This window comes from Scylla paramamosain, chromosome 21, assembly GCF_035594125.1.
Source record: "Scylla paramamosain isolate STU-SP2022 chromosome 21, ASM3559412v1, whole genome shotgun sequence".
Lineage (NCBI taxonomy): Eukaryota > Metazoa > Arthropoda > Malacostraca > Decapoda > Portunidae > Scylla > Scylla paramamosain.
Genome location: NC_087171.1, coordinates 5727351 through 5738077, shown reverse-complemented (window position 1 = coordinate 5738077; position 10727 = coordinate 5727351). Strand labels below are relative to the sequence as shown.

The 10727-nt window shown below is 39.3% G+C and overlaps 1 protein-coding gene across 4 annotated transcripts; it reads left to right on the top strand.

The window, feature by feature from the left end:
* The first annotated feature begins 636 nt into the window (after window positions 1-636).
* LOC135110909 (uncharacterized) lies at window positions 637-9657 on the top strand. Of its 4 annotated transcripts, XM_064023555.1 has the most exons (7): window positions 637-694; window positions 4638-4896; window positions 5173-5282; window positions 5667-6306; window positions 6873-7043; window positions 7816-8004; window positions 9257-9657. In XM_064023555.1, exons 2-6 carry the CDS (start codon window positions 4863-4865, stop codon window positions 7995-7997), a joined length of 1137 nt encoding a protein of 378 aa, XP_063879625.1. In that variant the 5' UTR covers window positions 637-694; window positions 4638-4862; the 3' UTR covers window positions 7998-8004; window positions 9257-9657. The 4 variants fall into 4 exon arrangements, with proteins under 4 accessions (XP_063879625.1, XP_063879628.1, XP_063879624.1 ...); XM_064023558.1 differs by lacking the exon at window positions 637-694 and having other exon boundaries at window positions 4742-4896; window positions 9348-9657; XM_064023554.1 differs by lacking the exon at window positions 637-694 and having other exon boundaries at window positions 4791-4896; window positions 5149-5282; window positions 9348-9657.
* The last annotated feature ends 1070 nt before the right edge of the window (window positions 9658-10727 follow it).

The window sequence follows — 10727 nt, the reverse complement described above, 5'->3', positions numbered from 1 at the left end:
GAGTGTACAGCTCGGTGCACACATGATAGAGGGTGCAGCTTGATGCACGCACGTTACTTTTAACGATTATTTGATGAACTATGATTTCATAGACATCATAGAACCTTGAAAGCATAAGTAAAAAAATACAACTATCAAGCCTGCTGTGTTGTGACGGTGACTTAAAATGATGCGATGATGTCTTCATTACTTATTTGTTTGCTTGCTTACTCGTATCATTAATCTTAATAGCTGCCATTTTCACTACTACTATTAATAAGGATTGGATTGCAATGAGGGAGTCAGGTCGACGTGAGGGTGAAGTATTGGCTGTGAAGTGGTAAGTGTGCCAGGAGCGGAATGCCGCCAGTCCCTGAGTGCGCCCTGCTCGTGCCCTTGAGCGACCTCCCGACCCTTACGACCCCTTGGCTGCACTTTGTTTATCTCTCAGACAAAATTAGCCACGTGATTCCGACGCGGTGGCAGGAAATGTTGGCAAGCAAGCATGTCAGAGACGTTTAGGGAGGCCTTTGTTTATTTTCTTCCTTAAGTTTTATGTGTGCGTCCCCTCGTACGTGCATGTCTTTCTGCACTTCCTGCTTCTGTGTACCCTTCATTCCCTGCCTTACAGCACCCCTCCCTGCCTCTCCCTACCACAGTCCCCTGTCTCCCTGTCACCTGTGTACGCTGGACATAGCCGTATACTTATTCTTTCGTAGGTATTTTGAATTGCACACATTATTGTAATTGCGGAAAACTTGCCAAACGGATTTGCCATTATGTTTCACAATTGTTCTGTTGGAGCGTATGTACAGTTTTCAAGTCAAGCATGCGGTTTAGAACCATATTCTGCAACACTGCGCCTCACCTCCACTATTTTCCAAAGGCTTTAGTTGAAGTTACACGGGTTTCACGGTCGTTTTTATGATTCTAGTGACAGGTTAACAAGCTTTATACATTATTAACAGGAGAAGCACTCTTGATAACCCAGCTAATCATCTTTGTGTCCTTTGAAAACAGTCGTGATGAGAGAGCGAAGTGTTTCAGAATAAGGGCCTTAGTGTACGAGTACTTCTCGGTGCGTACATTGAAGTGAATTCATGTTCCTGCAGACAGTTCGGTGCACGGATGATCCTGTACAGTAAGACTTCCTTAACCGGATTTCTGGATCCTGGAATGATGGCTGCCTGTGGTTGTGGTATTTCTGTTTCTTTCTTGTCTTTTTTTTTTTTTCCGAGATATTGGGTTAAATCCCGGATTTTTGTTGTTGCTCCTTATCTCAAATACAAAATACAAAAGCGAATAAGACAGACAGACAGAGAGAGAGAGAGAGAGAGAGAGAGAGAGAGAGAGAGAGAGAGAGAGAGAGAGAGAGAGAGAGAGAGAGAGAGAGAGAAAGAGGCATAAGAAGTGGTAAGAACATGTCTGACAGACGTGACGCGAACCACAGTAAACACAGTTAATGCTCTTGAGGTCTTTCAGCAATTATTAGTGTGTGTATGAATCTGTATTTAAAAATAATTTCATTCCTTTTTTCTACAAGTCACTGAAATGTTCACTTAAAGTTCTGAAGTGGAGTAAGGCTCCAAAAGGAGGTTAATATTTTTACAGTGGTTATCTTTTAGTGTCGTTTCATCTATCGTTTAATATCTTTCGTATCTAACAGGATGAGATTCCTTGTCTGTGCTTCTTGAAGTGTAATTTCATAAATAACTTTTGATGGAATTTTTTGTGCATTGCGCACAAATTTATACCGTTATAGTTCCTCAAGCGTTTGCTTTGTTTTTTTTTTCGAAAATGTGACTTTTTAAATGGCTCAAGATATTATGATTATCCTTATTTTTTCTCTCTCCTTTTTTTTTTTTCGATACCTCAGTTTGAGATTAGGTAATTCAAAGTTTGTTCTTTAGCCATACTACACATCTGCGCACACATTTAACATTCAAGTAAATAACGAAAACATTGCTTCAGTGTCATATAGTTTATCATATCAATTGGCTATGAAATCATATTACCTGATAGGGAAACCCTGGAATGGCGAGAAAATTGGATAGTGGAATTAGTAGTGATGTTAGTAAATTTGCGGATGACACAAAGATAGGTAGATTGATTAGGTCAGAATCGGATGCCATCGCCTTGCAGGCAAATTTAGATAGGATGAATTAATGGACGGACAGATGGCAAATGCAGTTTTATATCAACAAATGCAAAGTACTTAGCGTAGGTAGAGGAAACCCACACAGTAGGTACACAATAAATAACGAAACTCTGGTAGGTACAGGATACGGTAAAGATTTTAGGAGTGATAGTTATCTCTGAACTCCGTTTAGGAAAGCAATGCACAGAGGCCAGAAACAGGGCAAAATATTTAATATGGTATTAGGATTAATTTTTAGAAGTGTTAAAAGTAGAAGGCCCGAAGTAATATTAAAATTATATTTGGCGCTGGTCAGACCTCATCTAGACTACGCTGTGCAGTTCTGGTCCGCACGTTACAGGAAAGATATAGGTCTATTACAATCAGTACAAAGGAGAATGACTAAAAGGATACAGGGGATGAGGAGTATTCCTTACGCGGCGAGAGTGAAGCTGTTAAATTTACATTCTTTAGAGAGACGTAGGTTAAGAGGGGACCTGATAGAAGTCTTTAAGTGGTATAAGGGTTATAACAAGGAAGATGTAAACAAAATTCTTAGGATTAACAACCAGGATGAAACAAGAAATAACGGGTTCAAGCTTGAAAAATTTAGGTTTAAAGAAGAGATAGGAAGAAATTGGTTCTCAAATAGAGTGGTAGATGAGTGGAATGGACTCAGTAATCAAGTTGTTAGTTCTAAGACATTAGGGAGCTTTAAGAGAAGATTAGACGGGTTTATGGATGGGGATGATAGGTGGAAATAGGTAGGTATATTTCATACAGAGACTGCCACGTGTAAGCCTGGTCGCTTCTTGCAGCCTCCCTTATTTCTTATGTTCTTATGTTCTTAATATCCTAGATTGTCCCAGAATCTCGAGATGATAAGAAGCTCCATTAATAAGAAATCCTAGCGTGCACAGCTCGGTTCACACACGATCGGGTGCATGCACAGCTTGGTTCATACACACAAATGATCAGATAATTCATTATCTCTGTAGGAGAGATTGCTATATTTGTTCTGCGTTATACGACGGTGATTAGCTAAACCAACACAGCCTCATTGCCAAAGGCAAAGGTAGAGAGAGAGAGAGAGAGAGAGAGAGAGAGAGAGAGAGAGAGAGAGAGAGAGAGAGAGAGAGAGAGAGAGAACAGTAGCTAAGCGTCACGTAACATATGACGTCGCCGCCGTTTACCTTTCTCACATTCTTATTTCGTGCCAAGCTGGGACGCACATGCCTTTTTGGTCAGTCACAGAAAGTATGGCGGTAGGGACCCATAGGCTGTGAGAGGCGGGCCTGTAGGTGACTTGTTCTCTGTACTTCACCTCTCTCTGGGTGTATTTCCACTTGATATTTATATAAAGAAAAAATGATAGGTTATTGGTCTAGGCTAATTTCAAGTAAAAATACTAAATTGTGTTATGAAATGTACCAATGTCTATTGCAGCTGGATAGGCTAGGGCTTTATACTTCTCCATGGTTAGCTTGTATAAAGAATATTTGTAATGACTGTGGAATGTCTGGTATGTGGTTGTTGCAAGATGTTCCTAATTCAAGATGGGTGAAGAAAGCTGTGGAACAGAGATCGAAAGATCAGTGGCTTGTAACTTGGCATCATAATTTAGAAACAAAATCATTAAGTAGCAATTATAGGGTGTTTAAGACAGATTTTGGCAGAGAACAGTACTTAGAAAAGTTAACAAAGGGTGACAGATTATTAGTGACTAAATTTAGAACTTGTAATAATAGACTTCCTGTAAATGTTGGTAGGTATCAAGGTGTCAGTAGAGAAGATAGGGTATGTAACAAGTGTAATGTTGAGGTAGTAGGAGATGAATTTCATGTTCTTTTTGAATGTACGGATGTGGAAATTGTTAGGTTGCGTAATATGTTTATACCAAATTATTACATAAATTGGCCAACACAATTCAAATATGTTTTGTTCATGCAAAGTAGAAGTTCAAGTGTGATGAAGAAATTATCTTTGTTTCTGAGGATGGTGCTACGCATGTTTAGATAAATAGTGTGCAAAACACCTCAATAGTTTTTCTAATTTCTTAATTAGTAATAGTCTGTATCACTATATATGCATACACATTTTTTTTTATTATTTTTTTTTGCCATTGCTTGCAGTGTATTTCATTTTTATGTATTTTTTTCTTATGTAATATTATGTACATTCTGTTTATAATTCTGTATATAATGTTTGTATTCTTTTGCTGGAGAGCTGTGCTCCATACTTTTATATAAAGTCTGAGCTTACTCAATAAATTCAATAAAATTCAATAAATTCAATTAGGTCATGCAGCCACTTCCAGGAACACAGATTGGTTCTGTATGACCCACCAACAAGCTTGTGAGAAAAAGATATGAAATATATATATATATATATATATATATATATATATATATATATATATATATATATATATATATATATATATATATATATATATATATATATATATATATATGCATTTATATGTAGGTTTATATTAACATTTGGCATCTTGTCATGACAGGATATGACGGTGGCCAGATCACTTGCACACGCCACACTGACATTCACCTGATCTCTCCCGCCTCCCCACCTGTCCTTGTTCCCGTCCTGAACGCTCTCCACATTGGCGCCTTCCCCCCCCTCGACATCCCCCCCCTCAGTGCTATTCTGCATCCTTGTCACCGTTTCCGTCTGCCACTCTTCACCCCGCCCGAGACAGGTATAAAGCTCTGGGCAGGGGCATGGGATGGAGCGTGGTCTGCCGCTCCTGCCCGCGTCAGGTAGGTCTCGCGCCCTCGTGCAAGAATTCTTGTCTGTTGTATATTTTCTTTGGTTCTGCAAGGAAAGCAATGTGAGTTAATGAAAAAGCTGCCGAGTTGTCGAGAATAGTGAGTCTGTGTAGTGGTGTGCTGACTTCCTGTTTCATTCCCTTGTATTGGTGCTGATAGCGTTTACTTATTTATTTACTTATTCATTGCCTAGTTCCCCAATGAAGGTGTTTGCCGTGTAAACACGAGGTGTTATATTCTTAGCTCAGAGTGAGGGTTGTGTTGCAGTGATCGAGGGGGTGCTGGATGTGACGACAGTGTACTACATCACGATAGAAACGAGGGATAGTGACCGTCCCACGCCACTCTACTCCTCCTGCCAGGTGTCTCCGGTGCAGGTCAGCTTCTGCGAGTGTTTTGTTGCATACATCAATAAGGATGTTGTATATGTTTTTCGTGTGTGTTTATGTTTGTCTCATAATTATAATTACAGTAGTCATATTCTTAATATGGGTTATGATTTGTTTTCTTTTTATCTATCTATTTGCTTATTTGTTTATTTATTTATTTATCTATTTTTATCGAGAGTCAAACGGTACACGGAAACAGTAGCTTGCTTACACGACTACTATCTTTTGACATGATATCATGATAATATATGTACTTTTTAAACGTTTAATGAGGTGTTATGTAAAGTAAAACAAAAACAACTTAGATTCAAACAATAAATTTAAGTGCTCATATACTTAGAGAGTCACATAATTCGGGACTTTTCACAACAGAGAACGACAGCATCCAAGAACCGACCAGTCGCCACCGTCCGTCCTTTCTCCGCCACAGGGAAAGGCGAGCAGCAGAAACACGAGACACTATTTGATTCAGAATTCGAAGAAAAAGATATAAAACAATCGACATTATACGAAGATTTTGGGGAAGAGGACGAAGACTTCTCTAACGAAAATACCGTGGAGTATAGTAGCTGTGACTCTGGGGAAGTCAGTGACAGCTGCAGCGCTGCCAAATTCGACTCATCTTGTGAACCGCAAGAGGAAGACCGAGCTTTTCCCTCACCAGTACAACCAATAGAAGAAACACCACCGTCCCCTCAACTTCCACGTCCCCGACTCCAGTCACTACCAACACCTCCACCGTCATCGTCACCGTCACCGTCACCGTCACCACCCTCAGAGACAAAACCACAATCACAGGTAACAGGGCCCCAAGAGAACCCAGATCCGTGCAGGTGCCATCGAGAGAAGCTCCGCGCAGTACTTGGGAAACTTTCGACTTTCTCAACGGGAAGAATGGAGGTTTGTCAGAATGGCGGAGAGTGTCACGAGGGCCAGGGGTGCAACACCGACTTCGTGGCCAGCCTGAAGGAGAGCCGCTCCAAGGAGACCTGCCTCACCGAGTGTCTGGACGGTGAGATTTGCACCACTGCTCCTCACCTCTGTACCCACTCATGGCATGCAGTTCACGCTTCACTCAACCATCTTTCCTGCAGCGACACACGCACACACACACACACACACACACTCTCTCTGTCTCTCTCTCTCTCTCTCTCTCTCTCTCTCTCTCTCTCTCTCTCTCTCTCTCTCTCTCTCTCTCTCTCTCTCTCTATCTCATACACACACACACATCATGATGCCATCAGCTCTCTCATATTGATAGCTTTGCCAAATATTTTCTCACTGAGTGGAGTGGACTATTACTTTTTTTTACTAAAAAATACTCTAGCAAACACAGAAGTGGGTTCATGAGCATTGTATTCGAGTAAACGATAATTTCTCATAAATCAACAAGGTTTCGGAAATGCACGCTTGTACTTCAGTATATGAATCGTTGTTGTTAAAACATTCCTCAAGTATATGGAGTGCTTTGGGAAGTTAGAATATACCTGCAATCAAGTAACAGAAATAGCAGGCACACATTACACGGTGCCAAGCGTTGCAACAAACACACGATTTGCAATTCTTTCTACTTTACAGAATTCCTGGAAGAGTTGCAGCTGACTCACCTGCGAGATTATCTGAAGGTGTTAGGCTGTACGTGTGTCCGGGACCTAAAGCTTCTCGAGGAGCCAGAGCTCAACGCTATACAGCTCGTGTCCCGCCGCCGCCTCCTGCAGCGTCTGGAGAACATGAGCCTCCACCACGAATGTTAGTCCTAGCCGTCTGTTTTTCACCACAACACCCTCTCCTCCTCCCTGTGAACACCATCTTTTCGAAGCGCACTCAATCCAGTGGCAGTATTTTTTTTTTTTATCTGTTATTATTATTTTTTTATTTATTATTTTATTTTACTGAGATCTCGAAATGTTTACTACCGACTAAGTTATTAGTCGCCTTTATGTATTCAAAAGATGTTTTTCACAAATCAAGGCCTCGAGCTGCCTCTTTGTCTCGCTGGAAAGAATGTATAAAGAAGGGTAAAGATGTCGCCTGTCCAAGAAACACTCCTTTCCTGCTTTCCAGACTCCCTCCTCACACAGCCCATCCTTTTCTTTCTTTCCCTTTTTTTTTTTTTTTAGCTTGGATCAAAAGAGATGATTTTGTAAGTACATCATTATATCTCACACAGATGAGCCCATCCTTCTTCATTCACAATCACTTCATTATTTTCCCGATTTGAAGTTAACTTTACTCTTCCCCCCTAACAAAGTAATTACGTAGCTGAGCAACAGAACACATCAATTGACACAAATTAATTTTTATAAATTTTATTAATTTTATTTGTTTTTGTAGCTTACAGCTCCTATAATTTTCTCCACTGCCACTTCAGTTTCCTCTACGTAGTACACGTGCTTTATGCATCCCATCACACATTCAACCTTTAATATTCACTGTACTCTTGCCCATCCGTTCTCTCCTCTTTTCCGTAACTCCCTCTCGTTGCACCAAGAAGATACCAGCTCAGTTTGTTTCTCCCCAGCACCCCCATCGGACTGCTCGCTGGAGGGCTGGCTCACCTGGTACGGCTTGACGCACATCGCAGGCTTCCTCAACGCCATCGGAGTGCTCACCGTGGGCGACATGAGTTACCTTAAGGAGGAGGACCTCGAGCTGCTTAAGCCTGTCACCCGCAGGAGAATTCTCAGCCTGTACAGAAAGTAGAACAAATGTGAGTGTGTGTGTGTGCGTGTGTGTGTGTGTGTATATATATATATATATATATATATATATATATATATATATATATATATATATATATATATATATATATATATATATATATATATATATATATATATATATATATATATATATATATATATATATATATATATATATATATATATATATATATATATATATATATATATATATATATATATATATATATATATATATATATCATTGAATGTGATAGCTAGTTGAGCATTTATTATTTTTCTTAAGATATTTTTCTTATATCTTATGATTGTCTTATATTCTTTTTTAATTGGCTGTATGACTTCGCCGAAGCTAGTCATTTTCGCTAGATCGCGATTTCGGGTCCTTGACCCTTCTTCAGTAGCGAAGGTCTATCCGTGTTGAGGGTGTCGGAGAGAATGGCTCAAGCTGATTGCGGGGGTGTATTTATACCGGTAGCCTTGTCACCCCGCTGCGCGTCCTGGTCTCTGATTGGCTGACGGCTGTCGCGGGCTGTGCTGGGCTGCTATCCAAGCTGGGTCTTCGCGCGCTTGGTAATGCTTGTAGGTCTTCGGATTGTTGATTTAATGTAGGGTTTGTCTCTTTTATATATAGTGCTTCTAAGATGGGGAGACGCCTGGTGTCTGGGCATGTAGTTAGGATCTCCGTTTTATCTACTAGCATTCCTCTTGTGATGTTTATGTTATGCTTCTCCTTCAGATGTTTCTTGGGTGCTCCTGCTGCGAGGTGGAAAGTTAGTCGTTGGGAGAGTCTTGTTGTCGTCATGCCAACATAGGTGGAGGGAAGGACTTCACAGTTTCCTTGGTTACACGTAAACCTATATATGACATGTGACTTCTGAAGGTTCTCTTTCTCTTTTGAGGGGTTATTTTTCAGAAGAAGATGGCTGGTTTTCTTGGTGTTGTAATAAATTATCAGTTTAACTTGTTTGTCAGGGTCGGAAGGCTTGATGTTCCTCTTCACAATCTGCGTGATGGCCCTCTCATCTTCTTCGTAGGCGGTAGAGAAAGTTGTTTTTATAGAAGATGGAACATCAACATCTTCTATAAAGCATATATATATAAATAAATAAATAAATATATATATATATATATATATATATATATATATATATATATATATATATATATATATATATATATATATATATATATATATATATATATATATATATCATTATGATTATGATTATTCTATTACTTCACAACATCCATTTTCAGAGAGGTGTGGACATAATTGATGTAAAGCGGTATTGGTGGACGAGGGCTCGTTCCTCGTGTGTGTGATATCAAGTGTAGTGTGTTGTTCCAGGAGAGAAGGCGTCGTAAGAGATCGTGGCAAATTACAGAGGTCGCACCTGCCGCAGAGGATCACATCAGATATGCTTTTGGACACAGCTGAATTGAGTTGAAATACCTTTGAACCTTTTCTTTCCTTCACCCTTGTTGCCTCCTGATCCCTCTCCTTCCACCTCCTTTACAGGGGTTTCCTCCCAGCCACATGTCTGCTTCATATGGCAAGTCAGTTTCGTTTCACAATGGTTTGTACAGTGATATACGACGTATGTTTACTGTTTAGGTCACATTTACTGTTTTCAATAAAATGTGCACCATGAACAAAAGACTACTTTTCCTGAAGTCATTAGGTGTCTTCATGTGAACATAACGTTTCTTTTAATCCAAGAATCACCAAGAAGAAATGAAACACGTAAGAAGGAAAAATATGAGACAAGAAAGAAAAAAATAAGAAATGAAGAAAGAAGTAAAAAAGTAGGAAGAATAAATGAGAGAAGATGGTAAGCACAAAAGCAGGTACTAAGATTACGGAACGCTGTCACCACCCTGATAGATGAGAGGTAAAACATGACCACCGAGAACAAGATGCAGTGAGTCATCACAAGACTAATAGCACCAGATTACAAGAAGATACCCAGGTGGCTATCACAAAATTAGTACGCAAGCGAAGCAAAAAAGCTGGAAAATGAACCTTATTGAAATTTATAGGAAAATTAACTGTATGAACGAAGTATGGGAAAATATAGTTACTTGAAAATGAACTTTATTTAGGGAAAATAAGCCTTATACCAATAAAATACTTATACCATTAGAAATCGGTCTAACATCACGGTGTATATTATGAGGTGTAGGAGACGGATATGGACAGAAGGAGATTAGCAAGACAGATGTCAGACCAGAGAGGGTCAAGATGGGCAAGCTGCCTGTCACAGTATCAATAAGTAGAGCTTGACAGCTGTTGTGCAATCCAAAGTAAATATGTGTGTTATATTTTGACAGAGGACATTGGGTTTGTGAAGGGTGTGTTCTCTCGTTGAATGTTAACTGCATGAAGTGATTCAAATCATAAATGTAATGTGAAGTGTTAATGGAATTTATTTGAAATAAGAAGGATCCAATTTTTATTTATTTATTTTTATTTTATTATTATTATTATTATTATTATTATTATTATTTTTATTATTATTATTTTTTTTTCGTGCTAGGATGTTGTGTATAGCGGTAACGTTTATAAAAACTTAAATGTGTTCCCCTGAACCTTCAAGTGCCAGTCTTATAAATTTAGGGACACAACAATATCATGCAACACTGAAGCACGACACGTTTGTTCCATGAAGAACTGTTTGCTGCATTACACTGATTTTTGTGTGAGTTAAGAAGTGGATGAAGCTGAAAA